At 38.1% G+C, this 22,856-nt stretch overlaps 1 protein-coding gene across 1 annotated transcript in view; it reads right to left on the bottom strand.

Moving 5' to 3' along the window:
• SMCHD1 (structural maintenance of chromosomes flexible hinge domain containing 1) overlaps window positions 1-22,633 on the bottom strand; it is a 169,232-nt gene extending 146,599 nt beyond the window's left edge. Inside the window, exons 1-5 of the mRNA XM_043558406.1 lie at window positions 22,075-22,633; window positions 13,130-13,205; window positions 12,113-12,274; window positions 7,468-7,550; window positions 6,706-6,836 (exon numbers count right to left, since the gene is read on the bottom strand). Of these exons, the coding sequence (XP_043414341.1) occupies window positions 6,706-6,836; window positions 7,468-7,550; window positions 12,113-12,274; window positions 13,130-13,205; window positions 22,075-22,251 (629 nt within the window). The 5' untranslated portion in view covers window positions 22,252-22,633. The remainder of the gene's footprint in view (window positions 1-6,705; window positions 6,837-7,467; window positions 7,551-12,112; window positions 12,275-13,129; window positions 13,206-22,074) is intronic.
• Between the last annotated feature and the right edge of the window lie 223 nt (window positions 22,634-22,856).

The following is a 22,856-nucleotide window of genomic DNA, read 5'->3' on the forward strand; positions in this document are numbered from 1 at the left end:
ATTAGATTTGTCTGACAGTTCCCAAGGAACCTCCACTCATAGGGTTTGCCTTTATTTGACCCAACTCAGAACCTGCTCACTGTGAACCACTTTTCCCTCAGTCATTTGTCAAAAACTTATCAATGGTAATTATTTATGATCATAGCTGAGGAACACAATGAAAACAACTGGGAGGAAATAAGAACCTGGCCAAAAACTGACAAAGAAAAGCTGGAGAATGAGAGGTCCATAGTGGGTTTTAAAAGCTGCAACATATTCATGAGAATAGAGAAGAAGGGCATACTCATATGCAGGGCTAGCCACATGCTCAAGAAAGCCCTAAGCTTTCATTTCTGGCTGACTTTGAGGTTCTGTGCAAGCAAGAAGTAAAGACAAAGGCAGAGTTTTAAACTTCCTACCAGAGCATTAAAGACATACTCCAATATGCAAACAGAATGCACTGGCAAAAGCTCGGAAGACTTAATGGTTCCAGACATTTAGGGAAATCTCCAATCACTAGCTAGCAACACAAGATAAAGAATGCAGACTTTACAGAATTAGTTTAGAGGGGAAACTATAAAAATAACAAAAAAACCAGAAGCAACAAACAAGCCCTGGGGAGAAGGATCAATCTAATTTCCAGAGTTGCAACACTGTATTACTTAAAATGTCTTATTCTCAACAAAAAATTGTAAACTGGGGCGCCTGGGTGGCTCAGTAGGTTGGGTGGCCAACTTTGGTTCAGATCGTGATCTCACAGTTCCTGAGTTCAAGCCCCGCATTGGGCTCTGTGTTGACAGCTCAGAGCCTGGAACCTGCTTTGGATTCTGTGCCTCCCCCTCTCTCTGTTCCTCCTCTACAGACACACACACACACACACACACACACACACACACACTCTCTCTCTCTCTCTCTCTCTCTCACACACACACACACACACACACACACACTCTCTCTCTCGCTCTCTCTCTCTCGCTCACTCAAAAATGATAAACATTAAAAATAGTTTTAAAAAAAGAAAAAAATTATAAGCCATGCCAAATTATAGTCCACACACAGGAAAAATAGCAGTAAGAAGAAACTGTCTCAGAGAAAGCCCAGACACTAGACTTACTAGACAAAGATTTAAATCAGTTATTTTATTTTTTAAATACTTATTTATTTTGAGGGGCAGGGCAGAAAGGGAGAAAGAGAATCCCAAGCAGGCTCCACGTTGTCAGCAAAGAACCGGATGGGGGGCTTGATCTCACGAACCATGAGACCATGACCTGAGCCAAAACCAAGAGTAGGATGCTTAACCAACTGAGCCACCCAGGAGCCCTTAAATCAGCTATTTTAAAGTGCATTACATGAACAGAAATCATGAAGTAAATAGTGAAGTATGAGCACAGTGTTTCACCAAATAAACAACAGAGGCAGAAATTATTTTTTTAAAAAGAACCAAATAAAAGTTCTGCAATTTAAAAAAATTCAGTTAAGTGGCTCACTAGCAGATCTGAGTTGGCAGAACAAAGAATCAGTGAACTTAAAGGCAGGTCAACTGAGATTACTTAGTCTGAGGAACAAAAAGAAAAAAGAATAAAGAAAAATAAACACAATCTCAGAAACCTATAGGACACCATCAAGCATATCAATATATGGATAATAAGAGCCACAGAGAAGAAAGATTTGAAGAAATAATGGCCAAATACTTCCACAAATGTGATGAAAAACATTAATCTACAAATCTAAGAAGTTCAAACACCAAGTAGAAGGAACTCAAAAGACCCAAACCTAGACACATCAGTATCAAACTATTAAAAGCCAGAAAAAAAAAAAAAATCTTGAAAGCAAACAGAAGAGATTAGTCACACACAAGGGATATGCAATAAGATTAACAGCTGATTCTTCATCAGAAACTATGGAACCAAAGGCAGTAGGTGAACATGTTCAAAGCATTAAAAGAAAAAAACTCAACTTTCAAAAATAAAGGAAGGTTAAGACAGTCCCAGATAAACAAAAACTGAGGGAATTTGTTGCTAGTAGATCTGCCCAAAATAGTTACTAAAGATGATGCTTTTTACATCCTTTCTGATTTTCCCCCTTCTGATTTAAAAGATAACTGCATAAAGCTGTAACTATAAAACTATGTTGATGCAATTATGATGTATAAAGATGTCACTTATATAAAAATAACAACACAAAGGAGTAGGAGGAGAATAAAGCCATATAGAAGCAAATTCTTTGTATATTCCAGACAGTAAATTGCTATTAATCCAAACTGGATTGTTAAGATGTTAATTGTAATCCCTACAAAAACAACTAAAAATTAGACTAACAACTACTGAAAGCACATTAACGATTGCTAAGAGTGAGGGAGATGGTGAGGGGACACACAAGTGACTACCATGAGTAAAGGTTTCCTTTCTTTTGGAGTGATGAAAACGTTCTGGAATTAGTGGTGATGATGCACAACTTTGTGACTATACTCAAAACTACTAGGGGCGCCTGGGTGGCGCAGTCGGTTAAGCGTCCGACTTCAGCCAGGTCACGATCTTGCGGCCCGTGAGTTCGAGCCCCGCGTCAGGCTCTGGGCTGATGGCTCAGAGCCTGGAGCCTGTTTCCGATTCTGTGTCTCCCTCTCTCTCTGCCCCTCCCCCGTTCATGCTCTGTCTCTCTCTGTCCCAAAAATAAATAAATGTTGAAAAAAAAAAAAATTTAAAAAAAAAAAAAAAAAAAACTACTAAATTGTACACTTTAATATGGTGAATTTTATGGTATGTAAATTATAGAACCATAAAAAAAGAAATCCAATGAAAAGCTTAAGACAGATGTGAGCATTTCACTGCATATAAATTTTACTTCAAAAGAAATGCAATCTAGTAATGGTATCAATGTTTTAAGCATTAGGAAAAAGTTTACAGATATCTGTAATTTATTTTGAATTAAATTTTAAAACCTGAAGATCAGTAGGATAGACTAGTGGGAAAGCAACAATCAATGGTAGAAAATAGGTATGAGACGGGCACTGAGGAGGACATTGGTTGGGATAAGCACTGGGTGTTGTATGGAAGCCAATTTGACAATAAATTATATTAAAAAAAAAAAAAAGAATGTAGGTATGAATATCTGGGTTATCACTGTAGAATTTCAACTTTTCTGTATGACAATGTTCATAAACTGCTGAGGAAAAGAATAGTGCTGAAGAAACACTCAGATCCAGGTTTTGAACCTTTCTACAACTAGTCTGAACTCCACAAAAAACTAGTACTATTAAAGACTTATATGTGACAAATTATTGTAGAGTAAAGGAGAACATAGAGACATAACAAAGGGGAAAAACTTTATACATTATATATTTTGAATCAATGATAAATTTCTTGGGTGTGATAATGGTATTATCATTATGAGAATATCCCTGTGAAAGAGATACTTGCTGCAGTATTTAGTAGTGAAATTTCATAAAGAATCTAATTTTTAAAACGATTTAGGAAGGGAATGTGAGTATGCATATAGACAGAAGATAACAAATGTGACAAAGTGTTATTTAGCAAATAAATCTAGGTGAAAGATATGTGCATGCTAATACTGCTCTTTCAACCTGTTAGCTTTAACTTTTTCAAAATAAAAAGGGTGGGTGGAAGAGGAGTACCAAGGTTGAGAAGGAGTTACAAAGAATTTTGGCAAGTAACAACTCTCACCTCATCTCCCTCTATTCTCACCTCCATATACTGTGGCCTAACCACACTTGTCTCCTTGCTCTGTCCCAATCAAAACAAGCTGATAATACTTTCAAGGTCTTTGTCTTTCCTGGTATTCTTTCTACTTGGAATATTCTTCCCCCAGATCTTCACTTGGCTATTTTCTTTTAATCATTCAAGCCTCAACCAATGTAATCTCAAAGAGGCCCTCTTATCTAATGATTTTAACGTAAGAGATGCCCATCAGGCTCTAACACATCACCTGATTTTTTTTTTTTTTTTAACGTTTATTTTTCAACGTTTATTTATTTTTGGGACAGAGAGAGACAGAGCATGAACGGGGGAGGGGCAGAGAGAGAGGGAGACACAGAGTCGGAAACAGGCTCCAGGCTCTGAGCCATCAGCCCAGAGCCCGATGCGGGGCTCGAACTCACAGACCGCGAGATCGTGACCTGGCTGAAGTCGGACGCTTAACCGACTGCGCCACCCAGGCGCCCCTAATGTTTATTTTTGAGACAGAGAGAGACAGAGCATGAACAGGGGAGGGTCAGAGAGAGGGAGACACAGAATCTGAAATAGGCTCCAGGCTCTGAGCTGACAGCACAGAGCCCGACGCGGGGCTCGAACTCACGGACCATGAAATCATGACCTGAGCCAAAGTCGGCCGCTTAACCGACTGAGCCACCCAGGCGCCCCTGATTTTTTTTTTTTAATGTTTATTCATTTATTTTGACAGAGAGCAAGAGTGAACGAGGGAGAAACAGAGAGAGAATGAGAGAGAGAATCCCAAGCAGGTTCTCTATGCTCAGCCTGGAGCCCAATGAGGCATTCTATCCCATGAACCGTGAGACCATGACTTGAGCTGAAGTCAAGAGTTGGATGCTTAACGGACTGAGCCACCCAGGCGCCTCTCTCCCCACCAATATTTTCTTAACAGCAATAATCCATGACTGGAATGCTTATAAATTTTTTGTGTGTTTTACTTCTGTTTTTCTCTCTACAACATAACCTACAGGCCAAGAGAGTCAGTTGTTTTATATTTTAGGCTGTCCTTCCTTGTCTTCCATAGCCTGTGTCCTATGACATCCACTCTTGTAGCCAGTAAAAACTAAACTGGAAATAGTAAAGCAACTGATAATCTTCTACAAGAGCAGAAGCTAAGGGAGTAAGCTTTGTTAACATCTGATGTTAACAAAAATCAGAGTGGGTGGGTCAAGGGACCGATATTAGACTCAAAGACTATGAGTATATAGTAGCTACAACAACTGATTGTTTAGTGATACCTAAAATGCTAGGACCAAAACCAGCAACAGTTAGCTTTCTACCAAAAAATAAAATGTCTTGGGGTGCCTGGGTGGTTCAGTTGGTTCAGCGTGTCCGGCTCCTGATTTCAGCTCAGGTCATGATCTTATGACTTGTGAGATCGAGCCCCATGTCAGGCTCCACGCTGAGCATGAAGGCTGCCTGGGATTCTCTCTCTCCCTCTCCACTACTCACACTCTCTCAAAATAAATAAATGACTGTTAAAAATTTTAAATTTCCCTAACGTTTGACTTAAGTTTAAAAGTTTACATTGTGCTAAGACCTAGAGAAAAATGAGAGCCCATCCATGTTCCATGAATCCAGGTAAAATTTAATCTAACACTATAGTTTCTACTCTTCCATTTGATTTAAATGACATTTTTCTACCTTTTTTGCCCAATCTACTATTTGTCCTCCTTTCCCTTATACCTAATATTTCTACTGCATGCTAAATTCTATCCTTACATTATAAAAGACCATGGTCTTTGCCTTCTCTGTGGATACTTCATAAATCCTTGAAATGACATGTACTCATGAATATAATGAAAAAGAATGGTTGTAGAAAAGTCTGAGGGTAACAGTGAGAAAGTAGTAACTAAAATGATAGCTTATAGAGCTTGTATTTATTCATTGCTTACCATAAACCAAGCTCTATTCTAAGGATTTTACAGTGTACTAACTCACTTGGTTTTCACAAAACCTCATGAGGTATTATCCACATTTTACACATATGTAAACTGAAACCCAAAGAAGTAAAATACCTTGACCAATGTCATGCAACTATTAAGGCTAGATTCAAACCAAGCCAAATGATTTCTGAGACTTTCTTCACTAAATGGCCTCCAACCATAACACTGTAAGTGTGTACAAATTTGATAAAAATTCTGTGGGTGCTGAAATTTCAGAAACAAGAAGGCAAATATGCGAACTATATTAATTTTTAACAATGTTAAGATTAATCCCTAAATTTGACTGATTCTCCTTGACATGACAAAAAGAAAAAAATAGGACACGAACAAACATTACTTAAAAATAATAATAACAACAACAACAGATTCTTCCCAAGTGTGCTTCCTGAAGTACACAACATAGATGAAAATACCAAAAGACTTGTGGGTCACAGTTCTTACTAGGATTCAGCTAATATCCCAAAGACCTAAATCTTTATAACCCTGACAACTTCTAGTATATTTTGTTTCCCCTATAACATTCTCATTCAGGATATTTTCTATAAGCATATTCTGATACAAAACTCTTGACTAGACACTATTCACTAACAGCTGTGAATGTTTTATTAAGCAGAGACCTGTCAAGTAGAGCAATGGTGAACTCAACAGAACTAAATGTGGTTCATTAGACACTCTGTAAGTCACATCGGGTGATTTCTAAAGCCTAGTTTAAAACCATCCTACTGCTCTAGAGACCACAAAGCTCTCATCAAACTTTAGTAAGGAAAGGGTGAAAGGTTCAAAGTACTTAATATATCATAATAGCTTCTACGTATCTTAGGAAATGCAAAAATATTTCTTCAGTGGAAGGGCAAAATATTATGTAATTTTGACTATTTCTAAGTACTGATAATAAAAACTCAATAATATAAAAATCTAAGTATATATGCTGACAATATATATGCTGATAATGTCAAAACCTCCAATGTACCACATTTAACTAAAGACATATTAGAGTTCCCATCCTTATTAAAATTCCCAGCTCCCAATCAAAAAAGTGAGTAAGGTTTTCTAACCTTTCAAAGTCACCTTGCCTTGTAAATTTTGACAACCTATACACAGCCCAGTTGTTAAGCTGTTTAGAGGTCATTCCTCTTCCATTATCTATTACTGCAACGGCAGGTTTTCCTTGTGTTTCATCAAAAAGCTATGAAATAAGTTCACAAAGACAGGAAAAGTCAAATCAATATTAAAAATATAAAAAGTTAAACATTAAAGAAGTAATTCAATGGGCTCACTCACACATTGCTGGTGGAAGTGTAAATGTATTACAACTTTCTAAAAGGTACTTCAGCTATATAAATCAAAGGCCTTAGAATTCTTCATGTCCTTTAATCCAGAAATTCCATACCTCAGAATTTAGCTTAAGGAACTAGATACATGTACAAAGACCTATCAATCATGCCAGCATTCCTCACAATGGCAAAAATACAGAAAAAAATCTAAATGTTCAACAATAGTAGATTACATAATTTATCATATAACCAATAAATGAAACTATAAAAACATTATACTGCAGAATATTCATATGACAAATGTCTACAACGTACTGTCAAGGGAAAGTAGAAGATCACAAAAAACAAAATGTAAGCTATGATCACACATATACATATATACGCATAGAAAAAAGGGCACATAAAAAATTTTAACAATGAAGAGACATCAAATAATTATTTCTACTTTTAGTTTTTGACCTTATTTTCTAATTTTTCTACAATGAACTTACAGTACTTCTATAAAAGGAAAAGTAAAATTTCTTTATAATATTATTTTCTTACCAATTTGATCTGTATTCTTCTAATACCAGTGTTTCGAGAAGTAGCAGACAATGAATTGTCAATTAATTCGGCAAGAGCAAATGCTGGAAGAGAATGAGAAGACATCACTGCTTAACTTTTCCCTCCCAAATACTTCATTTAAAAGTACAAAGTAAAAGAAACTCTGAAGTACCTTAAGCCATCACTTTTATTTTCCAAAGAGCTAGAATTAAAGTATTATCCTGATCCTAATGATATAATACATAATAAAGGCATCATCACCAATCACCACCGCATAAAAAAGCAGTCATCACCCAGTACTTGTAAGGCACTAAACGGCATGAGTCAGCCAGCCATGATTCCTGGCTTCAAGGAGTTTATAATCTAAAGACAGACATACAGACATAGAAGACAAACAGAAGACCATAACCATAAAATCAAATACTAGTTCGTGGTATGTAATACATCATGCATAAGTCAAAAGTAAACATATTTAGAGATGAAGGGGCAAATCTAAAGCAACTGTAAAAGTGTCTATTAAGAACTAATTTAGATATGGAAATCTTGTAACTAACAGCAACTTGTCAAATGGCAGAACATGTCTGTTTAACAGAGAACTGCTAACTATTTCCTACAACAACCAAGCTAATATTCAACTTCTTAATGGCTCACTATTATCACCTAATATTCTCTTTTCTTCAAGGTCACTACTAAAACTATTTTCCACTTTTATTTCCTTAATTAAAAAGGGCAACATACCAAATTTATGTCTCTTACTTTCCCTGAAGCATAACCCAACACTATAAATTAATCCACAGAGTAGCACCCCAGCAAGCATTCCAGTCTAAACACTTACAGAATGGCTATGTTTATAAACTACAAAGAAGTTACCACAAATCAGATTACATATAAGGATCTGGCCAATGGTAATGTCTAGAAAATGGAGGAGGAACATTGTAAGAAATGGGAGGAAAAGAAAGAATTAAGAGAAATTTGGAGGGAAGAATTTGGTATCTGCAGAAATATGAATGAACAAAGGAAAAAAATTCAAGATGGTTTTGAGTCTTTGCTCTAGAAGACTTGATAAATGGTCATATTTACCAGTAAGGAAAAATTTAGAGGGGAAGGAAAACAATCATTCCGTTTTAGCTGCAATGCCCCACCACTACATCAAACTCAATGAGTAGAGGTGGCCCATAGGGAGCTAGAACAGATACTTGAGAGAATAAAAACAGCCAGAGGTAAGGATTTTTGCTTCACTGACAGAACAGTTAAGGCTTGGATCACTTAAGAGAAAAGTATAAACAAAGAGCAGCATGACTTGAAGAAATATCCACTATATGGTCAAGGATAGTAAGAAGCACCACCAAAGGCCAACGAAACAAAAGGAGGGAAAGACCTAGGAATGTAAAGTCACAGTAATCAAAGCAAGACCTTAAACAGGGAGACTTTTTCATATGACAGCAGGAATGATGACTAGCACAACTAATCTGGAAGGCAATTAAATTTATATCAAATCTTGAAAATGAACTACCTATTCACTCTATAATTATATATTTAGAAATCTATCTCCAGAGAAAGAATTACAAGTTCATTCAATATGCAAGTATTTAAACACTTACTATTTGCAGCCATTATTCTAGGGATAGAACAAAACAGACAAGAGTCCTAATCTTGTGGAGTTAACATTCTAATTAAAAGATGGAAGAATCAGGGCGCCTGAGTGGCTCAGTTGGTTAAGCATCTGACTTCAGCTCAGGTCATGATCTCACTCCTGGTGAATTCAAGCCCCACATTAGGCTCTGTGCTGACACCTCAGAGCCTGAAGCCTGTTTTGGATTCTGTCTTCCTGTCTCTCTGCCCCTCCCCTGCTCACCCTCTCTGTCTCAAAAATAAACAAACATTAAAATTTATTTTTAAAAGATGGAAAATGATGAGAGAGATGGAAAATGTAATATAATCATAATCATGTTAGAAAGTTGTATACGTGATGGAGAAAAGAAAGAGCAAAGAGACTAACAGTAAAGGCACAAAGGAAATACAGTTGCAATCTTAAGCAGGTTAATTTTTGTTAAGAAGGTAATAAACAAAACTTCAAAGAGGTGAGGCAATGAGACAGGGCCTATCTGGACAAAGAGTATTACAGGCAGAAGGCCCTAAGCTAAGTATAGAGCTGGAACTGGGGTAAAATGAACAAGCAAAAAGAAGAGTTGAGACAAAGGCAGAGAACTCACAAAGCAGAGCTACAAAGGCCATATAGATGATTAAAAAGACTTCGGCTTTTATTCTCAGTGAAATGGGGAACCATCAGTGTTTTCAGCAGAAGAGTAACACAATCTGACTTCTCAAACCTTACGTGGACAGGCATGAAAAGATAGAAATGAATTAAGAGTTCACTATATAATCTAGGTGATGATTCCTCGAGATCAGGTTTAAAGAAACAGAAACTGTCATTTCGAGATACACACTGAGGATAGCGCCAACAGAACTTTCTGACAGACTGAATGAAAGATCAATTTGATTTTTGGCCTAAGCAACTAAAAAAACAGCGATAATCAATTTGGATGGGAAAATTACGTGTAGTTAGGATTCATTGATCAGATCAGGGCTCCCATCTTAGGTTTTCTAGTGGAGATAATATATGGGCAGCTGCACAGACAAAACTGGGATTCAGGAGAGAAGTCTGACATTATTATCAATATTTAACTAAAAACTACCATTTCTATCACCTCCATTTAGGAGTCACTGCCATAAAGATGGTATTTAGAACAGTGACATTGGATAGGAAGACTAAATAAGATAAGGAACCAAGGAACTAAGCCCTGAGGCACTTCAAGATTAAATTAAAAAAATTAAGATTAAATTAAAGAAAAAAAGAAAAAGAAGAAAAAAAGAAGATGGAGAGAGAAGACTACAGAGAAGACAGTGAGGTAGAAACAAAATAGAGTATGGTTTCTCAAAAGTTAAGTGAAGATTATTTTATCAAGGAGGAAGAAGTGATAAACTGTCAATGCCTTGAGTAAAATGGGAACTGAAAACTGATCATTGGATTTAGTCACTGGAGACTTTCAAAGTGTAAGTACAGGGGCAACTGGGTGGCTCAGTCAGTTGAGCATATAACTCCTGATTTCAGCTCAGGCCATGGCCCCAGGGTTGTGGGATCAAACTCCCTGTTGGGCTCCTCACTGAGCATGGAGCCTGTTTAAGATACTCTCTACCACTCTCCCCTGGCTCACACTCTCTTTAAAAAAAAAAAAAAAATACAAGAGAGTGAAAAGGAGAGAATGGGAAGAGGAGCGACACTACTGACAGTAAATACAGTCAACTCTTTTAAGGAGTTTTGCTGTAAACTGGAACAAAAACTGGGCAGTAGCTGGTGTAAGTAAGTATGATGTTTTTAAGATGGGAGAAATAAGACGGTAGCTTTCTTGTATATAATGAACATCAGAGGTAATAAATATAACGGTTAGGAGTTCAAGTTTGGTAGTTCTTCCTCTGCTAGGGTTCAAATCCTGGCTCCAACACTTACTAATAGGGTGGCCTTTGTCAAACTACCTAAAATCTCTTAGCCTCAGTTTCTTCTGCAAAGTAGGGTCATTACCTAACATTAGCTACTACATGGGATTAAGGATTAAATGAGATAATGTTCATAAAGCATTTGGCACAGAGCCTGCCACTGCAGCTGACAGGAGTAATACCAGTACTTCAGGTGAGGATGTGTACAAAGATTTAGACAAAAGAATATTCAGTCATGTGTAACATAAAAAAGACTAAAAACAACCTAAATGTCTAACAGTAGAACACTGTTCAAAGAAATTTATGTAAATAATGTATAAACACTAAAAACAAATATACACCGACATATATATTAAACATGTTCATTTTATTTTAAACAAAAAAGGAGATTAAAGAAGTATGCACCATATAAAACCACTAAAAAAGTTATGAAAGGGTCTGAAATGATAAACACCAAAGTGTAAGTGGTAGTTATATCTGTGTGGTAGAGATATGATGTTCTCTATGTTCTTTTTACTTATCTATGTATTCTAATTTCCTACAAACTATAATGCATACAATGAGAAAAATATTTTTAATAAGTTTATAATGAATATCTAAGTAGTACTGAACACACTGGCAGGATCCAGACAGAAAAGACTCTCTAAATCAACTGATTTATATAAAGGTCATTAGCAAACAATCCAAAGGTAGGATAAAAAGTGGTGAGAAGTAATGGTAGAAAGAAACAAGAAACGCAGACCAGACCAAAAACCACTTACTTGTGCAGTTCAGGTATACAAATTTGTAACATAAAAAAAAATTTTCTCAATTAGGAGAGGTCTACAGGAAGCCAGGAAGAATAAATCAGAGTATACAAGAGATGGAAAGATATGTAGGTACAATATTTCTTATTCGTTAAAGTGGAAGAAATTGTAATACTAACTAGATTAGTTTTAAAAGAGAGGTATCTTTACTCTGAAGAAGACTTAGATAGAAAAAGAAACATATTGTGATGAAGAGGTTGAAGCAAGGAAGTTCACAATGACCAGTCATATCTTCTAGTAAAGTAGAAATAGAATTTTTAAAAAGTGAAGGAATGCAACATGTGGTCAAGGGATAAAGTATAGTCATAGTTTGTCAAAATTAGTACAGATGTAGTAATACTTACGCAAAGGATTTTGTCCTTCACTTGCGTAATATTCATACATGCCACTTTTAACCAGTGTGTCATAGTGAGGTAGGAAGTCAATTCGTTCTTTTGTAGCTGTAAGTAGTAACTGATTGACTGACTGTAGCAGGTATAGAGTGACTCCATCTTTAACAGTGTCATCTGTAATTAAGAAGTAATAACTTAAGTGCTACACTAGTATCAGAAACACAATGAATTTATAATTCTGAATATGCAAATTATATCTATAAGATATCTTTAGAGATGGTACAGGCAAACCCTCACACAATGGATCTATCTATAAATTCAGTTGTGTTTTATTAAGAATAGTACAGTGGAATTGGCCCAAATATTTCCACTCATCTAAAACACTCAATTCTTAATAAGTTAAACTATCACAGGAAATCAGACAAAGAACTAAATTCAAAAGGAATCAAGCACGAAAACTGGCAGGTCCTGGAATCTAATTGGATAAAAAAAAAAAAGATAGTGGGGGACACCTGGGTGGCTCAGTCAGTTAAGCGTCCGACTTCAGCTCAGGTCATGATCTCACGGTTCATGAGTTCGAGCCCCGCATCTGGCTCTGTGCTGACAGTACAGAGCCTGGAGCCTGCTTTGGATTCTGTGTCTCCCTCTCTTTGCCCCTTCCCCACTCACACTCTGTCTCTCTCTCAAAAATAAACAAACATTAAAAAAAATTTAAAAAAAAAAGATAGTGGAAGAATCTAAGTTGGTGAGAATTAACTTCTTGAGGGCCCATGTAAAAGAAATGTGGCCAAGTATCACACAACATCTCATCTTCTGCAGCCATAAATGACAACTATTTTTCTATAATCTTGTTTGAAAAATATGACCTCTACACAAACTGTGCACATATAATCAGTTTCCCCCTCCACTCCACGAAAGTAACCAAAATTATCAATAATTTTAGATGTTTATCTGTGTAATAAAATAGTTACTGCCCTATAATATACTAGAATATACTAAATATAAAAGCATCAATTAAACACTGCTTACCAAAATTATCACAGGTAATTTCTTTCCTACTTGTTGTTGTAATAACAAATTTCTCTTCAGGTGAAATGCCAAGTGTCTATCCAAAATAATAGGAATAAAATCAATTATTACACAAAGGAAATAAATACATCATTCAAGTTCATAAGAATATGAAAATATTGATAGTATATCATAACCCTGTAACAATTACTGTATTCGCCTAAGAAATGTAAGTCTTGATATTTAAAATTTTTTCCTTTGCATAATTAAGGACAGCTCTACCTATTAATTACCTATTTGCTTAACAAGGTTGTTTTTTCTTCTACTGGCATATAAAGCCACCTAGGAACATGATGATTAGACGAAATATTTCAAAAGAGTTTTAATATGAGCAGGGCCTCCTAGGCAAAAGGCATGCTATTTCATGTCAACACATAAGTAAACTCATTTGAAGCAAAGCATTAACACTTATGCTCATATAGATTAAATACTTAAACACACGAAAAGTACTAGAAAAAAGGAGAAGTTAATATTTATAACACAGAGGTAAGAATAGCCATGCTATGCAGGATTTTCTGTATTAAAGAATCGCTTTAATCTATTATAACCCCTTCCAAAAGAGTAACTTTTAAAAATTAAGGCAAATTATAAATTCTGAGAGGGAATTCCAACAGGAGACAAAGAGCATCCTTAGGAAACCAAAAGCCTTCCTGAAACAAGATGAAGATCAACAAAGAGAAAAGAACAAAAAATCATGATCAAAAGGAAAAAATACAAATGAATGACCAATGAACATACAAAAAATAGACATTTTACAACTGATCAAAAAATGACAATAAGAAAAATGAGTTAACATTTCCATTAAAATTTTACATATCTTTACAATTAAAAGACATATGCTCTTTCTAAAATTAAACAATACAACAATGTATAGTTAAGTGAAAAGACTGACTTCTGCTTTGAGTAATGATGGACTAATCTTAGACCAACTCTGCCACCGGGGTGGGACAGACAACTAGACTGATGATACTCACTCAAATCTTCAATAGCGATACTAAACCCTTATTGGTTCCCACTGAAACTTGTTAAAGCACCAACTCCTTATTCTAAACACTGACTAAAGGGAAAAAATAAAGGGGCGCCTGGGTAGCACAATTGGTTGAGTGCTCTAGATCTCAGCTCAGGTCATGATCTCATAGCTCCTGAGTTCCAGCCCCTTGTAGGGCTCTGTGTTGATGGCATGGAGCCTGCTTGGGATTCTGTTTCTTCTCTCTGCCCTTCCCCGCTTGTGTGCTCTCATGCACTCTCTCTCAAAATAATTAAACTTAAAAAGAAATTAAGGGAAAAAACACAGCATTTATCCTGCCTTTTTGGTACCAACTGTATTTAGGGGTAACCAAAGAGCTCTAATTGATGAGGCAAAGTTGTTATTTAGAGAATTCCAGCTAATAAATACAGGAGGAATGGCAATCAAAATATCACCATTAATGGATGAACTATCAGATCAAATTTTGTTATGGAGGGATCCAGGTGAAACCACCTGAATCCCACCTGAATGCTAATATGATCTTAGCACTGCTAAGAGTGGGAGAAATATTCATTTATTACATGCCTCTTGATACAATGTAACATAAAGTACCAGCACCACCTACCTATGAGGTATTCTTTGCCTCCATACCTCAAAGAAGTTGAACCTAAATTTTGCTTATAAACCTTTAAAAATAACTTGTTTACAGGACATATGGAGATAGAACAAGTTAAATTACAACATGAAGGAGCACAAATCCATAATGTGCACTATTCAAGAAAAACCTGCTTGATTTCTTCAACAGGCAAAGGTCAAGAAAAACTGAGAGATTGGGGAAAGACAGTTGTGCTGAAATGCTCTAAATTCGTAATATAAAAAAACAAATTCAACATGAGGACCCTGATGGAATCTTGATTTTAAGAAACCAATTATAAAAAGACATTTTGAAATAATCAGAGATACCTGTATATGAACAAAGCTATCAGACAATATTTTAAGATGTTAATTTTGATGGTGTGATCACAGAAATCCATGTGAAAAGCTAGGAGTAAAGTGAACCAAGAACTGGAATATGCCACAAAAGACAACAATGATACTTGTGTGGTAAAATACTTGGTAACTGTTGAATCTGATGATGAGTTAATGTGGGCTCATTATACTATTATCTCTTTATGTTTGAAGCTTTTCGTAAGAGAAATGTGTAACATAAAATATACTATAACAGACCAGTGGAAGGGAACAGTGGATCGTGATACAGACCCACACATATATACATGGAAATAGGAGGTGACATTATAAATTGGTGCGGAAAGAATAATTTCAATGAATGATACTGAAACTAGATAACTGCATAAAAATAGGTAAAATAAGATCCCCATCTTAACATACACAAAAAGAAATTTCAAGAGAATTAAAGATGCTGTATGTTAACCCAAATTTTAGAGGAGAACACAGAGGAATAATTTTGAGAAGACAGAGAAAAGGATTTCTGAAAATATACAAAAAGTGCAAGCCATAAAGGAAAAAATTACAAAATATGAAGATACACTCATCCTCACTAGTAGAGAAATTAAAACAACTTATTCCCATGAGGTCGGCAAAAATTTTAAGTCCTGATAATATAAAGTACAGGCCTCCACACAGGGAAACTGGGCCTATACACTATTAATAAAATGATAATTAGGGTCACCTGAATGGCTCAATCGGTTGGGCACCCGATGGCTGAGGTCATGATCTCAGGGTTTGTGGATTCAAGCCCCACACTGGGCTCACTGCTGTCAACACAGAGCCCACTTTGGATCCTCTGTCCACTTCTCTTTCTGCCCCTCCCCCACTCATGCTCTCTCAAAAATAAATATTTATTGAAAAAAAAAAAAAAAGACTAATAATCAATACAACTATATTGAAAAGCAATCTGGGGGTGCCTGGCTGGCCCTGTCCGAAGAGCATGTGACTGATGCTCTTGGGGTCGTGAGTTCAAGTCCTATGTTAGATACAGAGGTTACTTAAATAAACTGTAAAAAAAAAAAAAAAAAAAAAGCAATCTGGTATACTTTACTAAAATTAAAGATAATCATATCCTATGGAATTCCACCCTACAGAAATGAAGCTATGGACATAAACTGATGGGGAATAAAACTGTACTTGTTTAACAAATAAAAACTGGCTTTACAGACCTTTATTAGTTTTGTGTAATGAGTCTTTACTTTTTAGTTCAGTACTTTATTTCTACAGTGCCCAATTGCTAGATCATGTGCTTACGTACCCTGCAGAATAAAGTCTGTTCTTACAGTTACTGAAAAACTATGTGCCAAGTTGAATTTTTAAGATTTACGTGCATCTGAATTGTATCTAATAATTCCATACACTCTCTCCATTAATCTGTTATTATTCAACTAAGATACTAAGCTTTCTTTTGTCTTCCTTACCTATAATTCTGTATATGAGAATTATTTCTTGAAATCATAATTTTTCTCAATATTTTTAAATCTTTGATATTTGGCAAATATAAATTACATTTTTACATAATTCATTATGCTTTTATTCAAGACGGCATATCCTTCTCTCTCCATATTTTTAGTCTAAATCCTATCTTATCAAGACATAAACTAAAGTCTTTCATGTTTTGTATTAACCTGGCCTTGAATACAGATACACTTACTCTGCCTTTCCCTATACGAAAGCAGAATAACATTCTATTTGGGCAAGAGACTTGATTAGGTTTTTTTTTTAATGTTTATTTATTTGAGAGAGAGAGAGAGAGAGAGAGAGAGAGAGAGAGAACGAGAACGAGTGGGGGAGGGGCAGAGAGAGAGGGAGACACAGAATCAGAAGCAGGCTCCAGGCTCTGAGCTGTCAGCACAGAGTCTGACTCGGGGCTCAAACTCACAAACCTTGAAGTCATGACCTGAGCCGAAGTGTGTCATTCAACCGACTGAACCATCCAGGCGCCCCTAGGTTTTTTCATTTTTAAAAGAATACTTTGATCCCATCGTTTTCTGGGTTAACTGGTAAAGCAGACAGATCTGCCTTTAATGGGTAATAAAAATTACCTGCCTTCCATCTCTTTAGGTCACCTTCAAGCTACCTGTTGTCCAACCTTCCTCAAAAGCCAATTTTAAATATTTCTTAACGGCTATCTAAATTGAGTCCATAAAGTCTTCAAATACTTTAAATTTCATCCATAGATTAAGTCAGAAACTACATACTTCGACGCATTGTTCTGAAACTCTGCAAACTAGCCTTTAATTTGTCCTTTGACATTATACCTAATGTGCAGGTTTTGTCCCTGAATCACCCACAGACCAGTAACACCCATACTTCACGTGAGAAATTTCTAAGAAACAAAAAAAGAAGAAAAAATTTTGAGGAGTGCCTGGGTGGCTCAGGTGGTCAAGTATCCAACTTTGGCTCAGGTCATGATCTCACAGTTCGAGATATCAAGCCCCACATTGGGCTCCATACTGACAGAGTGGAGGCTGCTTGGGATTCTCTCTCTCCCTCTCCCTGCTGCTCCCTGACCCATGCTTTCTCTCTCTCAAAAATAAATAACTTAAAAAAAAAAAAAACTTAAAAAAATCTGAGTGGTTACTGGTTAAAGCAGCTTGCATTACCCTAAATAACACATACCCTACCTTGCAATAAAGGAAATAAGCAGCAGCCTTTCCTCTCTTTAAGGACGTTGTCCGTATTATGAGGATTCCAAAGGAATCTAGGGAAAATTATTTCTCAAATCAAAGCTTTGCTTCACTAGCAAACAGAATGTTTTTTATTTTATAGACACTATAGTTTTTCTATCAATTATCTTTCCTTGTTTTGACCTCTAAGAAACTCAAAGCTGATTTCAAGGCTAAGCAATGGTGGAAGATATTATCAAAGTTTATTAACTCTCTTCAGGTTACTATTTTATTCCTTCCTATACCCACTTTTGCTTCTTCTTTTAATCTTCTGGAAAAATAATTTTTTTTAAGATTTTAAGTAATTCCGGGGCGCCTGGGTGGCGCAGTCGGTTAAGCGTCCGACTTCAACCAGGTCACGATCTTGCAGTCCGTGAGTTCGAGCCCCGCATCAGGCTCTGGGCTGATGGCTCAGAGCCTGGAGCCTGTTTCCGATTCTGTGTCTCCCTCTCTCTCTGCCCTTCCCCCGTTCACGCTCTGTCTCTCTCTGTCCCAAAAATAAATAAACGTTGAAAAAAAAAAATTAAAAAAAAAAAATTTTAAGTAATTTCTACACCCAACTTGGGGCTCGAACCCACAACCTCAAGAGTGAGAGTCACATGCTCCACCAAATGAGCCAACCAAGCACCCCCATCTTCAAAATTTTTCTAAAAAAATTTTTTACATTTATTTTTGAGACACAGAGAGAGACAAAACATAAGTGGGGGAGGGGCAGAGAGAGAAGGAGACACAGAATCCAAAGCAGGCTCCAGGCTCTGAGCTGTCAGCACAGACCCCGACGTGGGGCTTTAACTCATGAACCGTGAGATCATGACCTGAGCAGAAGTCAGACACTCAATCAACTGAGCCACCCAGGAGCCCCCCAGAATTTTTAATATGTGTACCCTATGTACCAAATTTTTTTAAAAGGAAGAGAGTGATTCATTTAACAGCTATAAACTAACTAGTGGTAAAGCTCCTGCCCTCAACAAGCATACAGATTTTTTTAAGTATCATGGTAGAGTAAGGTGCCATGGTAGAGTAACAACGTATAGTGGAACCACACAAAGAAAAAAGTAAACATTTCCTCAAAATTGGAGATGGAGGGGAAGGTTTGCATACTTGGGACTTAATGTCTGGATATATTCTGAAGAGCTAGCCAAATGAATCATCTTCTATGATTCTGCAAGGCCACAAGGGCTCAGGTGAAGTCAATAGCTGCGTATCACAAGTGTTAAGGGATTCTTCCAAATCTATTCCTTCCTTTTTTTTTTTTTTCAACTTTCTTCTTTCCTCTTGACTGCTCCCTTTTTCCACAAAGTGAACTTTTCCCAAATAACAGTTTAGAATACATAATACTTTCTAGCACTACAAACACTTATTAGTTCAAGTTTTAATGAAAAACTTTTACTTAGTGCATTATTTTGCCTCCTCCCCAACAAGGAAAATAAAGGCTGTAGTAAATAACGTGGGCACTGTGGAGGTTTTTGTAAATAAAAATACAAGCTTCAGAATCAAAGAGACCTAGATTTAACCCTAGTTTCACTGCTTATTAACTGTGTAATCTTGGACTTAATTCAGTAATTTAATGCAGTTCTTCATGTAGGTAATGGAGGCAAGGTTATGGGGTTAGGTTACATAATCTAATGATGCTTTAAAAAATAAATTCTGCGGGGCACCTGGGTAGCTCAGTCGAGTAAGCGTCTGACTTCGGCTCAGGTCATGATCTTGCAGTCCCCAAGTTTGAGCCCCGCATTGGGTTGTGTGCTGACAGCTCAGAGCCTGGAGACCGGTTCAGATTCTGTATCTTCCTCCCTCTCTGCCCCTCCCCCCCCCAAAAATAAACAAACAGTAAAAATTTAAAAAAATAAATAAATTCTGCAAAAAAAGTTAGCCTTCCATTCTTTTTCCTTAACTAGTTCTTCCCTCTTCCTCTGATCAAATTTCACCTTTGTCTCTTCCAGCAGAAAAAAGTGGGAAGGAGGAGGAAAGAATTAGTCAAAAGAAAGATTTTGTTTGGTTTTCAAATTAAGATACTGAAGGAATGGAATAAATATATCTATTCCCTATAAGAACTTAATTTGAGACAAAGTGGTATAACAGAAAAAATATGGGTTCTGGGTTTGAATCCTAATTCAAGACTGTACTGTTCTACTTAAGTGAGTCACCATCTCTAAAAGTGAATTATCACTTCTGTAATAATACTTCCCCTAAATAACAGTTACTGACACTTTTCACAAGGGAGAATTTATTTCTAAAGAGGGAGTGAATTAGTACAATGTTATTGAAAACAAATCTGAAAATACCTATCAAGAGCTTTAAAAATATTCCTGACCTTTGATACAGAAAATTCACTTTCAAGTTTCTAAACAAAAGAAAAAGACATAAAACACGATGTATTCAAAGATGCTTATCATGGAATTACTTAAAATTGAAAGTAACGTAAATGTTGACAAAAAGAAGGGATTTGGTTATGTAAACAGTGGTACGAAACAAACTATTTCAAACTTTGATTATGAAGACTTGCATTAAAATAGAAAAATGCTGACAATATTAACTGAAAAACTGAATGCAAACGTGCGTCACAACAATAAAAAAAAAAAAAAAAAATCGGGGTAGGGTTATCTGGGTGGCTCAGTCGGTTAAGCATCCAACTTCTGCCCGGGTCATGATCTCTAGGTTTGAGTTTGAGCACTGCCTCGGGATCTGTGCTGACAGCTCAGAGCCTGGAGCCTGCTTGGGATTCTGTGTCTCCCCCTCTCTCTGCCCCTCCCACACTCGTGCTCTCTCTCAATAAATAAATGGTAAAAAAAAATTTTTTTAATCGGATAAGGATACAAAAAAATAACTCCAAATGCTACCAGTATTTATAAATGTTATAGTAAAGGTTTCCTTTCCTCCCCCCTCGGTTCCATATTTTCTTTAATGTGCCGATATTTTTAATAAAAATAATGAACATAAAGAGTTCCCTTTTTGTGGAATGGTTTTGGAAACATTCATCAAAAAAAGATGACCATTCATTCGGTTTTCAAATACATGGGAATCTGCTACTTCCAGGCACGGAATGAATGCACTGTTTATAATTTTGGCATTTGCCATGTGCCAGGCACAGTTCTAGACACTGGGAATACAGCCGTGAACAAACCAAAGTCCTTGCTCTTAAGTCGCTCTTATTCTACAGATATTGATTTCAATTATTTCAGCAACTACACAGAGTTGTGTGCCTAGAACAGTACTAAATCACCAGCCTCACCAAATTAAAACAATGCTTCAACACAAAGTTCTCTTTCCTTGGAAGCTAAGAAGCTTTGTAGCTTAAAAAGAACTTCATGTGGTTAAAGCAGCACAGGGCTATATCCTTTCTTTAAAGCTCAGGCACCACCACCGCCACATATCTAGAAGACACTTGACAGTTTAAAGTAGCTTTTCCTACACAATCAGTAGTTTTTAAAGCAAACTAACACAGTCGAGATACATATACAAATATATATAGTCACACATATACACATCTCACACACACACATATATAATATACACTATATATACACACACTATATGTATAGTACACACACACACACCCTTCTTTGATGTTTCACAGCTACCCACAAACACCTTTCGAGTTAGTTCTAAAACTCTCAAGGGCTACGGTTCAGAAAACCAGAAGGGCAGCTCCACCTGCGAAGCTAACTCGGACAAGTGCTTCCACTAGGGAAAGAAGGACCTTGCCAGGGCGGGCCCACAAACCTCCTTGACAGGACGACCGGGGAAATTATTGGATCATTTAATGAACCTGAGGTAAACCGACTCCAGGAATTTCAGAACTCCCAACCATCGCAAGTCATAACAGAGCCATCGGGTTACAACTCTGTTCTGTTCTGTATTTTAAAACAAAAAGTTCCTCACGAAAGAGACACAGTGACTTTTCCCTCCTGGAAGATAGGTTTAGAGTACTAAGGGCTTAGAGTACTAAGGTCGCCACGGGCCAATTAAACGCGAGGTTAAGAAATCCCGGGCAGCGAGGGCCACCCCGACCCCAACCCCGTAAAAGGGCAGGGGGAGGCCCACGGAGTTGCTGGCTCTACACTCCCAGGCCGAGGCTGGGACCAGCCCAAGGCTTCCAGCCGCCCGGCCACGGGCATGGCGGGCACCCGGCAGAGAGAAGCCAAGGCCGCAGAACTAGGGCCAGGTGACAGGTTTATTGCCCTTGGTGAGCAAGTTGAGTGTCTCGTCACCTTCCCAACCCAAACTCTACCCGCGCATCCCTCCTCGGACCCTTGGCGTACCTGACACACAGAGGCGCGGAACCTTGCGTAGTCCGAGCGCTCCTCGACCTGCAGCACCCGGTCCCCGAGCTCGGACTCCTTTTCCCGCCGGTCAAACAAGTACACCGTCCTGCAGCCGTCGCCTCCGCCGTCCTCTCCAGTTCCCACCGAGGGTCCGCCGCCGCCCGCCGCTGCCATATTGGGGGAAAGGAGAAAAAACGGCAGCGCCGGCCTCTACCGCGGCCGGCTCGGGGCCGAGGTGCAGGCTCCGCTCGGCGCCTTTAGCTCCAGCCCCCGGGGCGGCGCGAGGCCTCTAGCCCGGCGCGCTGCAGCTCCTCCCTCAGTGGCGGAGGCGGCGGCCGAGCAGCGCCGGGCGCGAGGATCACCCGGGAACCGATTCAAACGAGCTCCTGCTCCTGCACACGTCACTTCCGCGGACCGTCGATCCCGGGGAGAAGGGGGCGCGCAGCGCGCTCTCCGTATGGCCGGGACCCGCGCCCGCCGCCTTCCACGCGAGCTTCGCAGTGCAACCCACGACCAGGGCCGCCGCCCGGACTGTGGCGCAGGAGGAAGAAGGGCCTTTCGCGGCGCACAGGAGGCGGGGCGAATCCGGCAGGCCGCGCGGGCGGGGCGGGGCTTCAGCGTCTGCCTCCCTGGACCCGCCCCTTTCGCCCTCGAGAAGTTGGGAGGGAAGCGCGGTTCCTTGTGGGCGCCTGCGCTCTGGGGGGCGACCCATTTCCCAAGAAGGAGAGCTAGTGCGGAGACCTGCGGCAGGGGTCTTCCGAGTGGTTGTTTTCTCCTGG

Source organism: Prionailurus bengalensis, chromosome D3, assembly GCF_016509475.1.
Source record: "Prionailurus bengalensis isolate Pbe53 chromosome D3, Fcat_Pben_1.1_paternal_pri, whole genome shotgun sequence".
Taxonomy (NCBI): Eukaryota; Metazoa; Chordata; class Mammalia; order Carnivora; family Felidae; genus Prionailurus; species Prionailurus bengalensis.